Source organism: Lepidochelys kempii, chromosome 3, assembly GCF_965140265.1.
Source record: "Lepidochelys kempii isolate rLepKem1 chromosome 3, rLepKem1.hap2, whole genome shotgun sequence".
NCBI lineage: Eukaryota > Metazoa > Chordata > Testudines > Cheloniidae > Lepidochelys > Lepidochelys kempii.
Genome location: NC_133258.1, coordinates 3,335,963 through 3,360,232, shown reverse-complemented (window position 1 = coordinate 3,360,232; position 24,270 = coordinate 3,335,963). Strand labels below are relative to the sequence as shown.

The following is a 24,270-nucleotide window of genomic DNA, read 5'->3' as shown; positions in this document are numbered from 1 at the left end:
AACAGAATCCCAGGCCCCGTCAGTTTTGGACAACCAACAATTATTAGTATCCAATTTTTAAAGACATTTCATTTCCTGCTAATGCAAAAACCTATGGCAACATAAAGATACTTGTCACACACATCACCTCTCTGCTAAAGAGAAATTAGATCTGTCCCAATCTAATTATGCAGTAAAAGTTTCATTATAACTTCCTCCCTTGTTCCTTGATTCATTAAACCTTACTTTAATCATGTGAACAGTCTGCTTTGCTGAATCAGAGCTTCATAAACCAGCACTGATGATACAGTTCCCACTATTGCACCCTGCAACCAAGCTCTCTGTCCTCTGCCAGAAAGTTCTCCCCCCTGAAGAGGTCAGAATATGGTTAGGGTTAGGTCTGGCGACGGGCACTTTATGACTACCTGGACAGAGGTCACCAAGGGAAAGATGCCAGGGCAGCACAGGCCCCTACACACACTACGCAAATAGTTCTGGCAATTCACCAAAGCTTGCCCACTGTTTTCTAAACTAGTATTTTGAAATCAAGAGGCAGAAGGGCTACTTACCACCTGGCTGATGTCATATCCCCAGGGCAGGAAGAGAATCCCTGTGTTATATTTCTCCCAATGGGAGAGGATGAAGGAAAACAAAACCACCCATAAGAGCAGATAGAGAATGAAGACGCTGACACCATTGGATCCCCGCCCAAAGGTGGAGTAAACGGTCACTACGAAGAACATGCAGGCCCAGCTGTCCAGGCCATGGTCAAAGAGCTCCCCCAAGGGAGTGCTGGAGTTCGTTCGGCGCGCTTGCTTCCCATCAACACCATCTGGAAGGGAAGTGCACAGAGAGGCAAAGTTAAACATCCCCATGCAAAGCGAGGGACTCCTCTGCAGCAGCCAGATAATTTGTGCACTGCTGAGAAGTCAGCAACCAGCTTCAGGATCCAGCACTGTCCCTGGGGGTGCACAGACTGAATAAATAAATAAAAAACACAAAACACCTTCGGAAGAGTCTATGTTAAATATTTAACAACAATCTGCATTCAATATTTCACAAGTAACCCCATAAAGTCAGTTCTGATAGGAAGAGACATCTACTTTTACGTTCCTCCCTGGAACGAGTGGCAGTTTCCAGAGGCATCTCAGCCAGCGATACATCATTCACAACACCCCAGAGCAAGGGGTGGCAGGGAACTGAGGAGTTACCCAGAATCAGAGTTTTGGTCCCTTTTTTGGGGGGGGGGAGGGGAGGGGGGGCTGAAGGGAAGGGGTTGGGAAACACAGAACTATGACAACAGTTCACTTGACTAATTAAAGTCATTATGATGATAGGCACATTAGAAATCCAAGACACATCATGAGAATCTTAAGTCTTACCAAGTGTATATGCCACGAAGTTGAGGAGACCCACCATGATCCACACTCGATTCGGAACATGCTCACGATCAGGTGCTGTCAAGATTGGAAAGAAGATGAGTACAGACACATCAGCAGGTTATGCTTTGGTACAAGAGATGCTTTCAACAAGAATCGTTTTAGCAATTAATTGCAACAAGATTCCATCCAAATCTGTGGGTCATCACACTGTCATGAGGAGGCTCCTTTAAATTCTTTCAATGTGCTTCTACTACCAAAAGGAGATGCATCACATCAGCCTTCACCTGCTCAGTTCCTACCAGCATTATCTTACGCTTCTTTCCGCAAGGCATCCAGTAGATCCTGAAGATCACGCTTTTTGCTGAATTTGTCAAAGATCTGGGCACACACTCAAGTTTCACACGCTCAAATACAGCATCTGCCTCCTTTCCCCACACCCTAAAACATGCAACATTTTCAATGGAACTTAGGCACTTTTGAAATGTTTACTCATGCGCTATTTTAAGTCGAAGACTTTAGAGCACAGGATAAATTCTAGATTGTAATTAGATAGATCTGCATTTCCTGGGATGAAAGTTAAAAGTACCTAACTTTAAAGTTAGACTAACATGGCTACCCCTCTGATACTTAAAGTACCTAGTTACGGTACACCATGATCCTGGATTTCACTGCTAGGATGGCTTTGTTGCCTTCTGCACCCCCCCACATTCACCCTTACGGGGGACACAGAGCAAGAGTTCCAGATCTTTGTGCTGTGAGAAAACCATTGTGGGCAAGATGAAATTCTGTCTCCACATGGGGGAGCTTTCATTTTTAACGTATTTATTTTGTGGCAGGTTGCAGTCACAGAAGTTAAGAGCGATGACAGGACAGGGTGAGTTCATGAGCCGCGTGCCATGGAATCACGATCCTGTCACTGAAAGCGAAGATGCTTTCCTGTCATGGAAACAGAGGTGGGCAAAGATAGAAGTTCCCAACTGCTTACTTACTGATGACAAAATTGAGCAAAAACAGCTGCAAAGCATGATTCTATTCTGAGACAGGACTGCATGAAAACAGGGGGGATGCACAGATTCATAGATTCCAAGGCCAGAAGGAAGCATTGTGATCATCTAGTCTGACCTCCTGTATAACACAGGCCAGAGAACTGCCCCAAAATAATTCCTAGAGTAGAGCTTTTAGAAAAAGATCCAAACTTGACTTAAAAATTGCCAGTGAGAATTCACCACAGCTCTTGGTAAACTGTTCTAATGGTTAATTACTCTCACTGTTAAAAAATTAGGCCTTATTTCCAGTCTGAATTTACTGAGCTTCGACTTCCAGCCATTGGATCGTGTTAGACATTTCTCTGCTAGACTGAAGAGCCCATGATTAAAATATTTGTTCCCCATGTAGATACTCATATAGACTGTAATCAAGTTGCCCCTTAACTTTCTCTTTGTCCAATAGATTGAGCTCCTTGAGTCTATCATTATAAGACAGCTTTTCCAATCCTTTAATCGTTCTCATGGCTCTTCTCTGAACCCTCTTTAATCAATCAACATCCTTCTTGGACGGTGGATACCAGGACTGGACACAGGATTCCAGCAGCAGTCACACCAGGGCCAGATACAGAGCTAAAATAACCTCTCTGCTGTAACTCAAGATTCCCGTTTATGCCTCCCAGGGTCTTTTGGCCCCAGTGGAAGCTCAAATTCAGTGGATTATCCAGTACACCCCCCCCCCATCTTTTTTCAGAGTCATTGCTTCCCAGGATAGAGTCTCCCATGCTGTAAGTATGGCCTATATTCTTTGTTCCTAGATGTATACATTTATATTTAACCTCAATGTAAATGTATACATCTAGGAACTAAAGAAGGTAGGCTGTTCTTACATATGGAGTCATTGGACAGACAATATATATCCTCCACACCAGGTACGCTGTTCCTTACTTTCACTATCTTTTCCCCAGCCGAAATCATAGAATCAGAGAATATCAGGGTTGGAAGGGACCTCAGGAGGTCATCTAGTCCAACCCCCTGCTCAAAGCAGGACCAATCCCCAATTTTTTTTTGCCTCAGATCGCTAAATGGCCCCCTCAAGCATTGAACTCACAACCCTGGATTTAGCAGGCCAATGCTCAAACCACTGAGCTATCCCTCCTCACTAGGATGACAGAGGACCAGTAAGGACTTTTCAAAACCCCTTGAGTAACGATAGGATTGTGTCAGATTCTGACTTTAATGGAATTCCATGACTTCAGCCCCCACCAGAGCAGCCCCCCCCCCAGGTGCTGGGCTGGAGCAGCTGTGGATGGCCCTTGCTGCAGAAACAGTGGCAGGGCTGGAGCAGCAGCTGACATCCCTGTTAGAACTCCTTCCCCAGGTATTTAGTAAAAGCCGGGGACAGGTCACGGACTTCCATGAATTTGTGTTTATTGCCTGCGACCTGTCCATGACTTCTACTAAAAATACCCATTACAAAATCTTCACCTTACCCCATGAGTCACAGCCCTAAAACATGCCCGACACTTTTTCTAGGGGTATCATAGCAAGAGCATTTTAAAGTCTGCTTCCTGTAAATAGTTTAAATTGCTGGATGAACAGAGATTACACTTAAAGTATACCCGTTCTCCTCACTCCAAACTGGGGACACCAGACTGACATACTTTCTAAGCAGTAAGACGATCAGGGGGTTGCAGTTATGGTTATTAATCTCTAAGAACTCGTTAAACAGTTAGTCACGCCTGCAACATGGAACGTTACTCCATAGGGAGCACAATGCTCTCCAGAGTCCGCAGCTAGAGTAGGGACGACATTCTTCCACACCATGCCCAAGTAGGATGTGCCCATTTCCCCTAAAAATTCTGGGTGAAATCTTGGTAAAAAGTCAATGGAAGCTTTGCCATTGCCTTCAATAGGGCCAGAATTTTACCCTCTGGTGATTTAGACCTCAAGCGATGCCCAACCTCCATCAGTGCCACTGATGAAAACCAAGAGTTAGAAGCAAGCTCAGTGTAAGTTTATCATACACCGCACATTCTGCCAGTGCACCTAAATCCTGACCAACACCACCAGCTCAGGCTGGCATTTGGCTTTATATGTGTGCTAGACAGACAGCTGAGGTAGCAACCAGCCTTCCACCTGCAGGGCATGGTTTCTGGCCAAGGACAGGAGAGATGAAATCTGAGATAAGGTTGTAGGGGTACCCACACCACCCTCCCCGTCCACCTGATTCTCCTGTCTGCAGCAATATACCACTTCCTGAATAAGTTAGGGCCCTGCTACCACTGTCTCTCTTTGTCCCTGTAATCTGGTGATTAATATCCAAAAAGTATTCTGAATATGTAAAGCAATACATAAGTGCCAAGTATTATTAGTATTTGGCCAAATACCTGGAAATCCCATTTGACTGGAGCTAAATATCAGATCCAGTAAACATTTAAACGTTCATTTCAGCAGGATATTAACACGGATAGTGAACTTAACAGATATTATTTTTCTCCAATTTAAACTTGCTACTGCTGCATATTATGAGAAGAAACACTGCAGATCAAATATCTGGTTTATGGGAATTGCAATACAAAGCCATAAGTGTTCTTTCCATTTTTTCTCCAATGATATTTCGGAAATTATACTGATTCTGTCAAGAATGACTTTAATAAAATGACTAATTAGTTTCTAAAAAACTAGAAGTGGACTTATACACTCTGGTCTTAGAGACCTAATTCTGGCAGCTCTTTTGCTGAGAGTTCTTGTTTGTTTGTATTAAGAGTCACAGTTTGTGGATAGTGGCAAATCAGTACAGCAAATCAGTTATAGGAACTGCATTACCGAACAGACATAAGAAAGGTGAAAAGGTGTTAGGAGACGTTCAACAACATGATCCAGGGGTTGACTTACAGACCCTTCCCTATAAATCTGGCCTATGGCCGGCCTGGAGTAATTTAAAGGAAAAACCCATTCAGGAAGGACATATGCTGAGAGCATTAGCATGTCTGATGCCCAGGCAGAAGAGACAGTGTATCTGGTCATCTACAACAGACCATATCCTGCCACATGCACATTGCTTGAAGCTTCCCTCCCTCACTGGTCATAGCAGTTGATGAAATCCTGAAAATAAATCAGAGACTGAAGCTTTGGAACTCGAGAACTTTCCCCTGGTGGGTTCACACCCTGACCTACTTCTACTGCTCTTACAGACCAAAGGGTTGGATTGTGGGGTGTTCTGCCTGTCTCTCAGCACAGGGCACAAGATCCAATCATAAGAATCATGCCCAGGTGATGCACTAGTTTCTCAAGTGAGATGATGCAAACCCCATCCTTTGGAACTTTAGGCCTGAACACTTTGAGAACGTCCTGCAGAGGACAAGCCTGCTCTAGTAGGGAAATGGACGGGACGATCTGATGGGGCTTCTCCATTGGATTGTATGATTCACGGGTACTATGAAAAACAGATCATAAGACCGAGGAATGAGACAAACCTGCTGCCTGCCACGTTTCATGACTTCAGTCTCTGAGGGAGAAAGGAAACTGCAATGATGGAAGCAGGAAGGTCTGATACAAAAGTCCATTAGACAAAGGGGAGCAGTGAGGGCAGTGCTGGAAGAAGGGAGCAGAAGGAAGCAGACCTTCTATTGCCTACGGTCACAACTATCCATTGGGAAGAGGAAAGATGATGGCCATGCCAAAGGTACCATGGTTTGGCACCGCCTCCTCCTAGCAATCCAGTGTTACAGGAGTTTTTTGGCGAGTACCAGACCTTTCTGAAATTCAGCTGACTCCCTACTGGGGACAGAATAACGGTACAGCACTAACGTTAACAGAATTCTGTGGAGTGGGATGAGATCACTGAGCTCATTTCACTTGCAAACCACAAACATTTGTACATGTCTTCAAGATGAAAGGCTAGTTCAGCACTTTGTGCCCCCAAGCCCTTTCGGGCAGTCAACAGCTTGACATAACTAGCTCTCCTAGATGGAGGACACCACAACGTATCTTCCCTGCATAAGCAGCCAACATGAACCTGCGATTGGACAAATGTTGAAACAGGGAATTGCGCCCCCATCTTAAAAGAGTTATTCATTTTTAAATTTGTAGCTTTCCAGGGCGGTGTATGATTACTACAGCACAGAAGTATTCTTGCTAGTGAAATTTGCCAGTTGCTCCAAGGAACAAAATGTGCAGAATTCCCTCTCAGCTGCTAATAATTGCAGCTTCACTCGTGCTTCTCAGATCTCCAGCTGGATTTTGGTGATTGACCCATTACAGCTATTGCTTTTTCCAACAAGATCCTAGCTAGCTGACACGTGAAACAAAATCTGAAGAGACATTACATTTGCTGTCATCAATAACAGCCATCTCGTTTTGTTCTTTACACGAGATTAGCCATGAGAAGGGATTATATGATGGCATGTAACTGGGCACACAAATTAGACCTCAGATTAATAATGTTCAGTATTAATTCAGGGTCCAATTCTCTGACCCAGCACGTGTCTAGTCATTTACCCTAGTACAATGCGGATGCAAAACACTACCACCAAATCAAAATGGTAGCATTTTACATTTACTTAAGCCAAGTGCAAGGTTGTTACAGGATAGGAAGACAAAAAACACTTCAAGGGAGATTGCACATCCTTCAAAGGGGAGATTCTCATAGCCTTCACTTCTGTGCCTTCGAACACTATTAAAGTTACAAAAGTGCCCAGAACAACACACAGTTTGTTAAGCCTCATTATTTGCACAGCTTTAGAGCCAACACCCAGATCTATGACAAGACAAAGGTGCAAGGGCAAGTGATAAAGGGCCAAACTTCTTCCTTTTTTTTTTGGTTACAAACCTTCTTATTCCTTTCTTATGCCTTTTCTCTCATCAAGTATTTAGTCGGATGTTTAGGAAGAGCCATTCCAACATGGGATGCCGGACAGACACAGGCAAGCCCTGCCGTAGAGATTATGGGGTATACTACAAAGACTTCCAGAAAGCAAATCATTTTAGATTCTCTCTTGAACAAATGCAGACAAAAGAAACGTCGGCTTGGTCTACACGTCAGAGCGCAGCGGGGTGCCGCTGCAGCACTCCAGCGTAGATGCTCAGTACTACGATGGGAGAGAGTTCTCCTCTCACTGTAGTTAAGCCACCTCCCCAAGAGGCGGTAGCTAGGTCAAGGGAAGAATTCTTCCTTCCATCAGCCTGGCCCCCTCTACATCAGGGGTTAAGTCAGAATAGCTACGTTTCTCCAGAGGTGTGGATTTTTCACACACCTGAGAGATGTACCTGTGCTGATGTAAGTTTTCAGTGCAGATCAGCCCTTAATGTCAAAACAGCCTTTCAAGACTGCCATATAAATTTACTAGCCCAGATATAAAGTCTGCTTGCCCATCCTTTAGCATGATGACAAGGAGGACTGTAACAGACTGTGAAAAGACTGAACTGTCATCCATCAGAAGAGGGAGATAAAGGTACACACATGTAGCATGTAGTGTTTGGGTGTATTTAAATCCAATTTAGATTACTCTAAATCCAACAAAAAACAGGTACCAGTGGCAAATTTTACCTTTTTAAAGAACACGATTAGTTATATAGCACTGGTGCACACACAGCACTGTAAAAATAAATGAACTGGACAAAGACAAGCAGGCCAGCAACCTAAAATTGGTATTTTATCAGCAAGGCAGGTTATTGGCACCCAAATGTATTATTGTTCTTCCTCGAGGCTATAAATAACATAAGGGAGTTTGTTTGGGTTGTTTTATATTTTTTTGACTGTGTGTGTCAAAGTTCATCTTGACTTTAAAAGGTACAAAGAACTCAAATTTTGGGGTTTGGTTTTAACATTGGCTATTCCCTCTCACAAAACTGGAAGGAATGAGTCACATTTTGGTTGCGTTAGTGTAGTATCACCCAGCGATTTCTGTCCTTGACTTCTTGCCACATAGATATTTCAAAACCAAAGAACACTCCAGAGCAGTAGATAAGCAAGCCATATCAGTCAGCACATGAAATTGCAAAACTATGGTATAGGAAGACATGAGAATCCGATCTTTTATTACTCACATGCTCTAAAATGTACACTTAAAAAAAAGCAGTCTTACCGGAAGCATAAAAATCAGGGTCAAAGTATGCCATGAGGAAGAAGTTGAAGACAAGCAACAGGAAGCCAGAAAATGTTATCAGATTTGGAGCCAACCATGTAGGGAAAATCTATGGAAAGCGGCAAAAATACACACAAGGAATCACATTAGCGCACGCAATAGGCACTACACATTGCTTTTAACTACATCAGAGAGGAGGTTATGACTTACTGGTGTTAGACAGTGATAAGAGGCTTTTGACATTTATGATTCTGCAGCATAAAGTTTTAGACGGTTATGCAATATGCAATCGCGCTCACAGTTATTGTCCTTCTTGAAGGACGAAGGTTGGCATTTGTCATGGAATTAACAAAGCAGAGTTTGTTTCAACCAAAAGGCAGTCCTGTCTAAGAGATTATGCCATGACAGAAAATTAGCACTTCTACTTCCAGCACAGAACCACATGACCAGCAGGAATTCTCACCTTCACGACAGTATTCCAGAACGGGTGCATAACATAGAGAGAGAGAGGATTGCTGTCCACCGCACTGTACTGTGAAGGAGAGGAAGAGAAATATGGTTAAATGAATGCTCCAGCAGGTCTCCTATAAACATACTGACTAGACACAATATCAAATTATCTCAAAGAGATCAAGCATCCCCTGGTTCTGGGGTTCTCACAGTGCTGCGTGTCAGATAACAAGTCACCGTATGTCATACCCAAGAAGGATGTCATAGTTTCCCTGCTCTATAGGAAAGTAACATTTTAAAGATAATGGGAAAATCTGAAGCAAACTCTGCCACCTTTGCTGGGAACACTGCAGTCTCCATGCTCATGGAACTCCTGCCCAGAAGTTATCATATTTCAGGAAAAGTCTGACTACTGAATTTATTTTCAAAACCTCAACCCCTCTGGCCCCTAAAAACGCCTTTACAAAAAAACCCCATGAATATAACATGAAAAATAACGTGACCGGACGACTAGCGGCATAGACAATAAAGGGGAAGGGATGCAGATCAGAATAAGTACAGAACACGTCAGAGATTTCTTCTAACTAATTTAAATGAAATCAAGTCAGCAGGGCCTGATGCTATTCATTCCAAGGTGTGGAAGGAATTAGCTGAAGAAATCTCGAAGCCATTGGCAATAATATTTGCAAACTCATGGATGACAGTCCCAGTACTTCAGTACCAGGCAAACTGGTTCAAACTACAGTAAAGAACAGAATTATCAGACACATAGATGAACATGATTTGTAAGGAAGAGTTAACATGGCTTTTGTAAAGGGAAATCATGCCTCACCAGTCTACTAGAATTCTTTGAAGGGGTCAGCAAGCATGTGGACAAGGGTGATCCAGTGGATAGTGTACTTAGATGTTCAGAAAGCCTTTGACAACGTCCCTCACCAAAGGCTCTTAAGCAAAGTAAGCTGTCATAGGATAAGAGGGAAGGCCCTCTCATTGGTCCGTAACTGACTAAAAGATAGGAAACAAAGGGTAGGAATAAACGGTCAGTTTTCAGAATGGCGATAGTTAAGTCCAAAGCAGACTGAAGAGCTACAAAAGGCTCTCGCAAAACTGGGTGACTGGGCAACAAAATGACAGATGAAATTCAATGCTGATAAATGCAAAGAAATGCATATTGGAAAGCAATCCCAACTATATACATAAAAATGATGGGGATCTAAGTTAACTGTTACCCCTCAAGGAGGAGATCTTGGCGTCATTGTGAATAGTTCTCTGAAAACATCCAATGTGCAGCGGCAGCCAAAAAAAGTGAACAGAATGTTTGGAATCATTAAGAAAGGGATAAATAATGAGACAGAAAATATCATGTTGCCTAAGTTCCCTATAAGCTGTGCTGTAAGGATAAAGCCTTTGTCTGCAACCATATTGTAAGGCCTAAAGCCTAAGGCCTTAGTATGCAGCCAGATTTAAAAAAAATCTGTAGCAGAAAGTCACATCCTCACATTCCATCTAAATTACATTAGAACAATGTAATATCAGGCTGTTAAGAAGGAGACCCCGTCCTAATGGCCCCCAAGATCACCAGATAAAGAAAGGTTTCAGAGGAACAGCCGTGTTAGTCTGTATTCGCAAAAAGAAAAGGAGTACTTGTGGCACCTTAGAGACTAACCAATTTATTTGAGCATGAGCTTTCGTGAGCTACAGCTCACTTCATCAGATGTTTACCGTGGAAACTGCAGCAGACTTTATATACACACAGAAATCATGAAACAATACCTCCTCCCACCCCACTGTCCTGCTGGTAATAGCTTATCTAAAGTGATCAACAGGTGGGCCATTTCCAGCACAAATCCAGGTTTTCTCACCCTCCACCCCCCCACACAAATTCACTCTCCTGCTGGTGCTAGCCCATCCAAAGTGACAACTCTTTACATAATCAAGTCGGGCTATTTCCTGCATAGATCAAGGTTTTCTCACATCCCCCCCACCCCCATACACACACAAACTCACTCTCAGTTGCATCAAAGATGGGACAGGGAGGCATCTCCATTAGCATACAGAATGGAGAACAGAGATTCCAAGGCAAGAACCGCACTGAACTTTGCGACCAGAAAAGCACTGCATGATGGGGAATCTCTGCTCCAAAGCTTAATGAACCCAGCCTGCCCAGCTCAGTAGTTATCAGATCAATTCTAGTAATAAATCCTTTATTGGTATCCAAAATACTAAAGCTGCCTAATTGCATTGTGAGCTCCCTAGAAGGAACACCGCCCATAGCCAGGAATGATCAGCTCCTATTGTCTAGCCTGAACAAAACAACATTGGTATACTCCCTTGAGCCATCAGTTTACTCACAAACTAATCTGGTGTTCTCCCTTGAACCATTGTTCTTTCCTACAAAAACCCCTACCCATGTTCAAGTAAGTGTTCTGATGCCTGGATCCAAAATCCGCATCAGTTCCATTGGGACTTCATCTTCTCCTGACTGATCGTGCTGGGGGCTCTGCCTGTCTCCAGCACTCCGGACCCTCAACCACCACCACCACCACCTGGGAACCCGATCGATTCAAGCTTCATGGAGTGGTGAGAACTTCTCTCTCTCTCTCTAGGTATAGCCTTCTGACCCTGACTTGTGGGATCAGTTACAGTTTTCTAAACCTGACTTTTGTAATCATAATATTAAATCTAACTTAAATTTAACTGTTTTGTTTGGCTCCCCTTGTATGGTTTACTTGGCAATAAATAACTTTCATGGTTAAGCTGGTTGCTTCTCTCTCCCCCGCACCCCATGTGTGTTTTTTGGCTTCCCCATTTGCTCTGCAGCTAAGCAAAGATCCCTGCAGTACCCAAAAATCCTGAGGGGTTTGCTCATTGAGTGGGTTATTACTAGAACAATTGTAACATGAAAGTAGGGATAGGGATGTGCTGAACCTAGGACGTATGAGGGTGGCAGCTTGGAAGTGCTGTTCAACCCAGTCTGCTGAGTCCAGGGACGTATAAGGGATCAGCTTGGGAGCGCTGATTAACCTGGTCCTCTCAGACGTGCTCTGTTAATGTGTGTGTTGGTCTGACACTGGGGCTGGAGGAACCTAGCCCTGGGGAACCGGTCCTGCAGGATAGCTCCATTGGGAGGGAACTTGCAGAAGGGAGAATTAGAGCTCCATGTGAGAACACAAGTGACACAAGCAGTACATGGATAGAAGTACAGACCCCCCCCCCTTCCCCCAGAACAGTAACCCTAATGAAGGAGCATACCCCAAAGTAATGGACAAATCTGGTAACACAACCCTCTGCCCCAGCTCTGAGCCCCTCATCCCTGACCCCACCCCAGAGCCCACACCCCCAGCTGGGGCCTTCACACCCCTGCACCCCAACCCTCTGCCCTAGCCCTAAGCTCCCTCACCGCCCCCCCTCCCCCCAGCACCACATGAATTTTGTTATGTGCAACAATAGGACTCCCTATTGGTGCACATAAAATTCATTCCGTACGTGGATGGGAAAAATTAGAGGGAACACTGCATATTGCCTCTATATAAATCCATGGTACACCCACATCTTGAATACTGTGTGCAGATGTGGTCACCTCATCTCAAAAAAGATCTATTGGAATTGGAAAAGGCTCAGAAAAGGGCCACAAAAATGATTAGGGGTATGGAACAGCTTCCACATGGAGAGATAAGACTGGGACTTTTCAGCTTTGAAAAGAGACTATTAAGGGGGGATAGGATAGACATCTATAAATCACGACTGGTGTAGAGAAAGTAAATAAAGCAGCATTATTTACTCCTTCCCATAAACCCAAGAACTAGGTAGGGGTCACCAAATGAAATGAATAGGCAGCTAGTTTAAAACAAACAAAAGGAAGTATTTCCTCACACAACGAATGGTCAACCTGTGGAACTCCTTGCCAGAGGAGGTTGTGAAGGCCAAGACCATACCAGGGTTCAAAAAAGAACTAGATAAATTCATGGAGGATAGGCCCAACAACGGCGATTAGCCGGGATGGGCAGCGATGGTGTCCCTAGCCTCTGTCTGCCAGAATGGGAATGGGCGACAGGGGATGGATCGCTGGATGATTCCCTTACGTGCAGGTGAGGCCCCGGAATACTGGAGAAGGGCTAACACGGTGCCCGTCTTCAAAAAGGGGAAGAGGAGGAGCTGGGGGAGTACAGGCCAGTCAGCCTGAGCGCGACAGCTGGGAAGCTACTGGAGCAGCACATACATCACCCCTCTGCTGGATGCGGATTCGGCCTTAGCTGGAGGACTGTGTCCAATTTTGGTGACCGCTGTATGGAAAGGTTGAAGAAACTGGAAAGGACCCAGAGGTGAGCGACAAAGATGATCAAAGGGATGGAACACAAGCCGTATGAGCAAAGGCTGAAGGAAGTGGGGTATGTTTAGTTTGGAAAAGAGGAGATGGGGGGGGGGGGGAGAGAGGCATGATAGTGGTCTTCAGATATTTGACAGGCTGCCATAAGAAAGATGGAGAAAAATTGTTCTTTTGCCACAGAGGGCAGGACAAGAGGCAGTGGGTTCAAACTTCAGCATGGCAGATTTAGAGTAAATGTCAGGAAAAGCTTCCTCACTGTAAGAACAGTAGGACAACGGAGCAGACGCCTTGGGAGGCTGTGGAAGCTTCTTCGCTGGAGGTTTTCAGAAGGAGGCTGGAGAGCATCTGCCTTGGATGGTTTAGACACAACAAATCCTGCATGTTAGCCGGGGGGGGGGGGGGTGGTGGTGGTGTCGGACTAGATAACCTTTGCAATCCCTTCTAGCCCTGTGGGGTTTGCTTCTATGAATATTAGTTTCAAGTTCCTACACAGAATCCTGCTCTCTCCTGATTATGGCCGACAAGTGGGGGGACATGAGTGGAAGTTCATTGTGTCTCATCCACAGGCAAAGTGAATAATTATTACTATTTGTATTGCAATAGCACCCAGGAACCCCTTTCACAGACCAGGACCCTGGTGTGCTAGGCACTGTACAAACACTTGGGATATATGTCTACACTCGAGCTGGAAGTGTGAAAATTAGCCACACTAGAGCTTCCCCCATGCAGACCCTGGCTGACCCCTAGCCTCTCCCATTCAAACAAGCACATCTGCCCCTGCTCCCATGTGTGTCTGTGCCCTCAACCAGCCACTGCCCTGTCCCTATGTAGCTCTGCACCCCTACCCCCATGTGTCTGTGAGCCCCTGTCTGACACACGCACACCCACCCACCCATACCCATCACCCCAGCCCCTGTCTGCTGACCTGGCCTGACACCTGCTGCGAAGGCAGCTCTCCCTCTTCCCTCAGTGACAGGGAGCTACTGCTGTTCTTGCGCCACAGCGCTCTCTGGTGGGCAAAAGGCGGAACTGCAAGCAACATTTGGCCAGAAGCTTTTTTCTGCCCAATAAATTAGAAAACTGCAGGGCTCATTACATACACGCACGCGCAGTAGCGCAAAATTCCCCCAGTAGTGAGAGATTGGAGGCCAAGATGTTGAGCATTTAGTAGATTAGTTATTAGTATACAACTATTTGAGTGCTGATGATGTGCTTGGAGCGGTAAGTTAAAATACTGACACAGCCCTGTCCCAAAAAGAACGTAGTCTAAACAAAGCAGTTTTAGATCTGTTAAGACCACAGACATGCCTTAAATCTAAAACAAAGTTACCTCCTTCAGTGACAGGACTTGTACAAGACTGGATTGTTCTTCTGGTTGATGTATTAGAGACTGCCATATATCTACGAAGAGAAATATGACATTGCAAAAAACGGGGGGGGGGGAGGAGGAGGAGGGATATGGGTATACTTGCTAGAAGTTGTACCAGTTGTCAAAAAAAAAAAAAAAAAAAAAAAACCCTCAACAAAAAATACCACACCTATAATCTGTCTCAGAACAATGAACAGATCTAGCTTATGTGTTGCAGTCCGAAAGAACAGAGGAAACAGAGAAAATGTCATATGGCACCCAATAGTTAGGACCCTGAGCTCTAGGCAACTGGACAGTGCATTCATTACAACCATGCAGAGGATATAAAAATTATACATTAAATAGCAATTCACTGGGTAGCTTCTGTCCTCTTAGTAAAAGATCAGCCGTTTACTGCAGGGTAATTCCTAGGCAGAGGGACACTATTTTTAAAGGTTTCAGAGTAACAGCCGTGTTAGTCTGTATTCGCAAAAAGAAAAGGAGGACTTGTGGCACCTTAGAGACTAACCAATTTATTAGAGCATAAGCTTTCGTGAGCTACAGCTCACTTCTTCAGATGCATATCGCAGCAGGTATGCATCTGAAGAAGTGAGCTGTAGCTCACGAAAGCTTATGCTCTAATAAATTGGTTAGTCTCTAAGGTGCCACAAGTCCTCCTTTACTATTTTTAAAGTTGACTAGAACTTCTTAATGCACAAATTGAGACATCTTACAACACCCTCTCCCTGAAAATTAGGCCCCTTAAATGTGTCTCAAATTGCACTCTCAAGACACTAGTAGGTCTTGAAAATCTTGGCCTGGGTTAACATAAATAAGGTACTGTGCAGTATTAGTATTCAGCCAGACATACAACAAGGAAACCTGTGTGAAGGCAGTCAGTATAGATGGGCTACATTTACAATTCTTTCCCCATGGGTCTACAGTGTATAAGAACCAAACCCTTCAATTTCCTTAGGCTATTATTGGTGCAGCACACTGTAAAAAGCCAAGTGTGCCAACACCAAAGTTGGCATAGAACCAGGAATTATAAATGGAGCAGAAATTCTCACTTGACAGGCACTGATAATGTCCCACACAAGCAAAGGCACAAAAGCCACTCTTCCACGTCCACCATCATGATCAAGAACTATTGTTTTCCATGTCAGTCTAAACAAGACCCCATCTACTCACCCCAGGCACATGAGAAAGAAGTTTTATGAGGCTGCAGGATTTATGAAGAGAAATAATTGTGTGTGCTGTGGTCAGACACCATGGCTTCCACCTGGCTTCACCCCAGCAGCTTCTAACAGAGGCTACCTGAAGACAGGGATGTCATGAATTGCCTGAAACCCAGATATCTAAGGTCTGACTCATTTCTTTTGGAGTTGAAATCTGCACAGTTCCAGAAATGAAACAAGCACAGTGAAAGCACCCAATGCTCACTTCTTTAATCAGTGCAGGATAGTGCTTGGACATGAGGAGACATGGTCCTCAAGTGTACTTAACTTTAATTAAAGCTTAGGTTCTGCAGAGGTTGCTAGTATTCTCTTTAGAAAAATCCCTACTCTCCTGGGGCCAGTGGAATTTTCAAATCCTCTGGAAATGCTTCCTTTACAAATCAGTAAGCCAGACACTATCTAATTCTAAATAACGGTGCACATTATCTGCTCTCTACCTCATAAACAGAACTATTATCCAGCACAAAGGTACAAAGATTATCCTGTGTAAAGTCCTTCCTCCAAGGTGACGTTTTGATACAATCCCAAGAAAAAATTCAGAGGATATAAATGCCTAGGCTGACTTACTTAGTGCTGAAGAGTGCGTGACTTGGCTGTCATTTCATTGTTCCGCTCATAATTCCATGTGCTTCGTCCCGGTGAAGTGCCCCCAGGACACACCAAGCACATCTGGTAATTACCCCCTCCCGAAGGAAAGCTCCCCTCTCCAACTACAACCAAAGAAAAGTCACTTTCTAAAAGCCATCCACTCTAAGTGATCTCTTTTACTGCATTTGCAAATGAAGACAATAGCCATGTCCATTTGCCTTCTTTTTAGAAATAGAGGGGAACAAGGAAAAGAGAAGGCAGCTACAGACATCAAAACAAGACAGTCTCGAACCTCCAGCCCACAAGTTATTGACCAGGAGAAGATATTTATTTTCACTCCCTGATTAAAATGTATTCCACAAGGAGAGAACACAGTCTAGGAACACACAAGCGGAGGTTATGAAGGACAAGATGATGACAGGGAATCACTGGAAGTAACTGAGGCAGAGACAAGACACCAAAGTGTCAGATATGGCTTCGAAATAATACAGTCTCTTCCATGCTCCCAGCACTCTGCAGCGATGAGACTCAGACAACCCATGAGAAGTCTTACACTAACCTGTCTATGAAAAGATGCAGAATTCGTCAGAGCATATGTTAATGTAAAGTTATGCCATTAAGCTATTACCAGCAGGAGAGTGAGTTTGTGTGTGTATGGGGGTGGGAGGGGTGAGAAAACCTGGATTTGTGCTGGAACTGGCCCACCTTGATTATCATGCACATTGTAGGGAGAGTGGTCTCTTTGGATAAGTTATTACCAGCAGGAGAGTGAGTTTGTGTGTGTGGTTTTTGGAGGGGGGTGAGGGAGTGAGAGAACCGGGATTTGTGCAGGAAATGGCCCACCTTGACTATCATACACATTGTGAAGAGAGTTGTCACCTTGGATGGGCTATTACCAGCAGGAGAGTGAGTTTGTGTGGGGGGGTTGGAGGGTGAGAAAACCTGGATTTGTGCTGGAAATGGCCCAACTTGATGATCACTTTAGATAAGCTATTACCAGCAGGACAGTGGAGTGTGAGGAGGTATTGTTTCATGGTCTCTGTGTGTATATAATGTCTTCTGCAGTTTCCACGGTATGCATCCGATGAAGTGAGCTGTAGCTCACGAAAGCTCATGCTCAAATAAATTGGTTAGTCTCTAAGGTGCCACAAGTACTCCTTTTCTTTTTCCGAATACAGACTAACACGGCTGTTACTCTAAAACTAATAGAATTATTCTTTCATTAGATGCTGGCATGCCCAGACAAACTTGTTTTGGGATAACGTGCTTGTGCACCCGAATAAGGTAGTTTGTGACAAGAGGCGCAAATCAAACCTACATAAGCCTCTTGTAAGAGAGGGAGCAAATACCAGGATTAACAGAACAGGAATCTGAGAAGGCAGAAAGGGCCTTAATATTAGACTGGAAAACGATCCTTCTCAAACAGGTGGGCGAAAATCCATCTACCTTGTCTATTATAATTTATTTCTATGTAAAGTATGTTAAAATAAGAGCTGACTCCAGTTCTTTATTTGGAGATTTCAATATCCCATTTTCTATTTATTTTTCTTTAATATTGTTGCTGCATACCCCAACGACAGATTATTCTGCATTCTGTGATGGACACAGCTGTGGCTTTCAGCAAACTGATATACTGTATTTACTTCCCCAAGCCCATAGCTATCAACGACCCCAGACAATTCGCAAAGTTGTGCCACAGCATTAAAATCTTAAACTCTGATGGTTTAAATTGTTCGGATATAGATATTCAGGCCTGTCTGTAAAGACCCAGCCTCTAAGAATGTAGGTGTATTCTTCTCACTTGGCTAGTTCTAGAGGTATAAAAGAAAGAATCAAAATCACTGTCTGTCGGTGTAAGGGCCTTCTCTCCCTGTGACAGTCTGAGGCCCTGTGCTTAGGCTAAGGCCTTTGGCTAAGCAGCAGAGGCAGCCATAAGCTGGGAAGCAAATGGTCACCTCCCATTCCAAACTAGTCACATTGAAATAAGGTGCTATTGGGCTGTTAGGATACAATCCTGTCCTGATAATGCCTATCACCTCCAGAGAAAGGGAAGTGCCTAGAAGATGTAAAAGGAAATTTAGTTTGATAGCATCCTGTCTGGCAAGAACTCACTTATCAATAGCTGGGATGTGAAATCCTCATTTCTTTCAGAGTAACAGCCGTGTTAGTTGTATTCGAAAAAAGAAAAGGAGTACTTGTGGCACCTTAGAGGCTAACTAATTTATTTGAGTATCAGCTTTCGTGAGCTACAGCTCACTTCATCGGATGCATACTGGGGAAACTGCAGAAGACATTATATACACAGAGACCATGAAACAATACCTCCTCCCATCCCACTCTCCTGCTGGTAATAGCTTATCTAAAGTGATCACTCTCCTTACGATGTGTATGAAAATCAAGGTGGGCCATTTCCAGCACAAATCCAGGTTCCCCCCCCACCCACACACACACACACAAACTCACTCTCCTGCTGGTAATAGCTCATCCAAACTGACCACTCTCCTTACAATAGAATATCTTTGTTGTTCTATCGCTGTAGTCCCCATTTCCCTATTGTTTGCCTGCATAATCTGTCTGGTTCTGTGATTGTTTCTGTTTGCTGTATAATTAATTTTGCTGGGTGTAAACTAATTAAGGTGGTGGGATATAATTGGTTAAATAATCATGTTACAATATGTTAGGATTGGTTAGTTAAATTTCAGTAAAATGATTGGTTAAGGTATAGCTAAGCAGAACTCAAGTTTTACTATATAGTCTGCAGTCAATCAGGAAATAGGTGTGTGGGTGGGGGAAATGGGAACAGGGAATGGGGTTAGGGAAATGGAATCATGTTTTGCTAAGGGGGGGAATGGAAACAGGGACACAGGTGTAAGGCTCTGTGGTGTCAGAGCTGGGAAGGGGGACACTAAGGAAGGAAATTGGAATCATGCTTGCTGGAAGTTCACCCCAATAAACATCAAATTGTTTGCATCTTTGGACTTCGGGTATTGTTGCTCTCTGTTCATGCAAGGAGGACCAGGGAAGTAAATGGGTGAAGGAATAGCCCCCTAACATAAATCTCATCTCCTTATACTACTAGGAGTTTCAGCACCCATCTTACTGTAATTTTAAAGCACGGAATTCCAAGTGGTTTAAGAGAGAATGAGATTTAAACTGATGGCGGGGGGGAGAGAAGGAGACAGAGATTCAAACAATCTCATTATCCCCATAACCACTTGGAATTAGAAAGCAACTAAACAGTTTGGGACAAAAAGAGACACACCCTAGGTAGAAAAATTTTCTAGACAGCTTCAACTACATACACTTCTCTGCCACCTTTTAGCCAAAGGATCCCAAAGTGTTTTACAAGTTTCAATGAAATCTCAAAGCCCTAGTGGTGGGGCAAATATTATCTCCATTTTCCAGACAGGGAAACTAGCAGTGATAAGCAAACCTGCCCTAAGTCACACAGGAAATCAGTTTGCAAGCTGGGAACAGAACCCAGAACTCCTGGATTCCAGGCCTGTGTTTTGACACACGACTTCCTTCTCCTCACTGTGGGAAATTTACAGCAATGCCTACGCGCTAGTCTCGGCACACTGACAACCTCCCTAACACATGTTATAAGCTACTTAGAAGGGACCAACAGTTCATCTCATCTGACTGCCCATAGATCACAGGCCACTAATGCCACCCAGCACCCGCACACTAAACCCAACAAGCAAAGTTAGACCAAAGTATTATAGCCTACGGGTCGCTAAATTATTATGTGCCACAGGCAGATACTAGGAGGGACCAGATGATCCAGGTAAACGACCTGCACACAATTTGTCTAGTTGAGTGAGTAGCCATGGCTTGAAGGAGCCCTCATCCAATCTTTCTTGGCTGGAAGAACTCACATCATCAGGCCTCCAGGCCAGGCTGCGTGTGTAAAGTTGCTTTTTGGAGATCACATTTCCAAGCACTGAGATATCATTCTGGTAAATTAACATCTCCACCAGGATGAAGACTTAAGAGCTACCCCCCATTCATAAAGTCAGATGGACCTCTAGGGAGCAGACGCCACAATTCATGGTTTACAAGTAACCTTAACTCCATACTGCAAGCTACTCTGAATGAAAGCGGGCCGTTGGGAGGATACATCTGGAACACAGCTACAGTACACAGCATGCTCTTCTGGCACATAGATTTAAACCCCGTTTCTTTTGCAATCCCAGAGTAGACCGTTTCGTCTTACAGTTTAGCACATAATTCTTAACTGACAAAAGTATTCCAATTGGGTAATCTGGCCAGCCTGTCTCAGGCATCGCCTTCCTTGGCTCCAGTGTCTCCTGATAACCGGTGAAGCAAATGAAGAGTGGCAGGTTTAAATCCAGCACCATTTTTTTCTTAGAATTGTTAAGGCCCAAAAGATTCAGATTCCAGCTTCTTCTCTTGTTAAAAATCTTGCTATTCCGTCACTTCAATCCTGCTACTTCTTGATGGAAGTTAGTAGGACCTCCAACACCACCGGGCCCACGTGCAAAAAACTAATATGCAACAAACACAAATTACACTCCTCAGAGTCCTGCTCTTTCAAAGTACTGCTCTGTAGATTATGAGTAGCACCAGTTATGACAATGGTTCACCAGCATCTTTCAAGGGCAGGGCAAATGAGTGGTGGGTAAAATATAAGGCAAGTAGCTCACGCACACAGCAAACTCTCACTCCAAGCATACAAATATTTGTAATCGTGATTCTGTTTTAATATAGCACCTTTCATGCAATTGGATCCTTCTGCACATTAATACTCAAAACAGTCACAAAACCTAATAATTACCATGGAGATTAGAGAGGCATTTTTAGATTCCTGTAGTTGGTATAATCACTGCACTAATGACTGAAATGCAGCCCACCTATGAAGCAGCAATTTGTCAACTGCTGGAAATGGCCCACCTTGATTATCACTACAAAAGGTCTTCCCCACCCCCCCTCCTGCTGGTAATAGCTCACCTTACCTGATCACTCTCCTTACAGTGTGTATGGTAACACGCATTGTTTCACATTCTCTGTGTATATAGATCTCCCCACTGTATTTTCCACTGAATGCATCCGATGAAGTGAGCTGTAGCTCACGAAAGCTTATGCTCAAATAAATTTGTTCCTCTCTAAGGTGCCAACAGTCCTCCTTTTCTTTTTGCAGATACAGACTAACATGGCTGCTACTCTAATACCCATTAATTTATCCTTCAAACTATCCACTGAGACTCGCCCTGACTGAAAACAGGAGATACTGCATCTCATACACACTAGCCAATTACGTTTTGCCATTGTATGTCAGAGAGGGGAGGCATGTTTTGTGCAGCAGAAGTAGTGTTTACATCAGACACCTATGAGCTGCATACTGATTCTGCAGGCATCTTAACTGAATGTAGCCCTCCCACAAGCAGTGAAGCTGTAGACTGGGCCCACAATGTGAAGCACCAGTGAAACGACACCAAAACTCTCATCTATTTATAATTGTTGCACACAAAAGTGGCATAGAAATAGAATGTCACAGACAAACCAGCTGACCCTAGCTCTACCTGTACAGAAATACGTATTTCACATACTAGAGCAAGGAGAGTTTTACAAACTACAGATTGTTCTTACATTAAGAAACAAAGGGAAGGCCTTGCTTTGGTAAAAGCACCAACTCACTCCTGTTCCACAGTTCATACACTTGTACTCTTTTGCGTTATAGTAGCTTCACTAATAATCTAACACAGTGGCTCTCAACCTTTCCAGACTACTGTACCTCTTTCAGGAGTCTGATTTCTCTTGCAGACCCCAAGTTTCACCTCACTTAAAAACTATTTGCTTACAAAATCAGACAAAAATACAGAAGCGTCACAGCACACTACTACTAAAAAATTGGTTACTTTCTCATTTTTACCATATAATTATAAATCAATTGTAATATAAATATTGTACTTACATTTCAAACAAACAAATCACTGTCTACATGAAATTTCAGTTTGTATTGACTTTGCTAGTGCTTTTTGTGTAGCCTGTTGTAAAACTAGGCAAAATCTAGATGAGTTGATGTACCCCTGGAAGACCTCTGCGTACCCACAGAGTATGCGTACCCCTGATTGAGAACCACTGATCCAACTTATAGGAACATTATCTTTGAAAGTCTACATGGAACTAAAAATGGATTGGGAAACTACTACTTTCAAGTGGAGTTCAAAGCTAAAACTCAACGTTTGACTGAACAGGTTTGCTTCCTGCATATATTCCATCATCTTGACTGATCTTAGCAATTAAAGTTTTCACTGCTTTACACTCCTGTTAGTCCTGCAGACCCAACACAGCTAAGAGAAGGAATATAATTCAGCTTCTTCTTGTGCATCAGAATTGACTAAGTTCCAATCCGCTACCCCTGTGCAAACCCACAAAAGGCAGAGGGGCTGCAAAGGTGTCGATGAGAACATAATTTGGCTCAGCCACCTTTTGTTACAGGTATTCATGAAAAGGAAGAGCCTGCAGGACTCTAAGATCCCGGGCTGTGTTTCCAGGATTAGCAGTTAAAAAAAATAAAATAAAATTTGTATCACAGTAAACTATAAATCAGAACAAAAATGCAATTCAGTGACATTTTTACAGAATCGCTTTTCATATTAAAACTGCCCATTCTGAGTTTGTCTCTCCTTGCCACTCCATTGCAATGCCTGCAATGCACACACCATGGTGGAACTTACCACAACCATTGGTTCATTTCACTTTCTTCCAGCAGCATACCAAAAGGGAAAAGAACAATAGGGCCTTTGATACTCTAGCATTTTGGGGGGATATCTACCCCAGCACAGCCCTACTGGTGGTAGCGACAATGTAGACACAGCACGGTCTCAATCCTCTAACCCTACACAGTCCTCTAACCCTACCTGTTTCTACACTAGTGCTCCCACTGTTGGTAGATTTCCCAAAAATGCTACAGTAGCCAGCCTAAAAGAGAATCTGGAGTGCTCTCTCTCTCTCTCTCTCAAGAAGAAACATTCCGAGAGTGAGCCTGTCAATACAAGACAAAGCAGAGTGCTTACAATATTTAATTGTTGTATGGCTGCCACCACCTTCTCACTTACCATTGCTTGCTCTGCAAAGTTAAGGCCCTTTTGAAGAAAAAGAAAAAAAAACTTGCCCCAATCCTCAACAGGTTAGTGCAAATGTTGTGGACAACTCTGCAGGTACAATTTCTTTTTTTCAAACCAGATTTAACAAGATGGGGTTAATGGTTTGTAAATCAGGTACACCTGCCCATACATACAGCAGATTCTTATAGGACAGGTTTCAGAGTAGCAGCCGTGCTAGTCTGTATTCGCAAAAAGAAAAGGAGGACTTGTGACACCTTAGAGACTAACAAATTTATTTGAGCATAAGCTTTCGTGAGCTACAGCTCACTTCATCGGATGCATTATAGGACAGTCGTGGCTGGGAAGGCAAGGAATCTATTTTAGGATTTCTAAGGTACTATAATATCCAAGCCCTGGGATAAGAGCTTTTTACTACTTGGCTCAGTTTTGCAGGCCTGCTGGATGTGCCAGTGAGGATCTCTGGTGATCAGGCCATTACTCTGAGCAGGAATGAGACACAGATACTTAGGCCTCGTCTAGACACAAACATTGTACTGATTAAACTAAATCAATTTAGAAACCAATTGAAACTGGTGCAACTCCTTTGGACAGACATTCTTAAAATCAGTTTAAGAGTATCTGCTATCAATTTAGCTTAAGTGAGACTTCTACAACAAACAGTAATACCTGCAATGGGATCACTTACAATACTGAGGAAGACTATTCCTTCCTGAAGGGCCTACAACCTAAATTGGACTGTACAGACACACCACCAAATGAATTAGGGACCATTGGGCCAGTTTCAAGGTAATGCAC

At 43.6% G+C, this 24,270-nt stretch overlaps 1 protein-coding gene across 4 annotated transcripts in view; it reads right to left on the bottom strand.

The window, feature by feature from the left end:
• The window catches only part of SELENOI (selenoprotein I), a 59,940-nt gene that overhangs the window by 15,402 nt on the left and 20,268 nt on the right, over window positions 1–24,270 (bottom strand). For 2 of the 4 annotated variants that reach the window (XM_073335508.1, XM_073335509.1), the window contains exons 2-5: window positions 8,897–8,965; window positions 8,434–8,542; window positions 1,362–1,436; window positions 549–811 (exon numbers count right to left, since the gene is read on the bottom strand). In XM_073335508.1, the coding sequence (XP_073191609.1) occupies window positions 549–811; window positions 1,362–1,436; window positions 8,434–8,542; window positions 8,897–8,965 (516 nt within the window). Of the gene's footprint in view, window positions 1–548; window positions 812–1,361; window positions 1,437–8,433; window positions 8,543–8,896; window positions 8,966–9,715; window positions 9,889–14,540; window positions 14,612–24,270 lie in introns of all 4 variants that reach the window. The other 2 variants (XM_073335506.1, XM_073335510.1) reach the window with 2 other exon arrangements.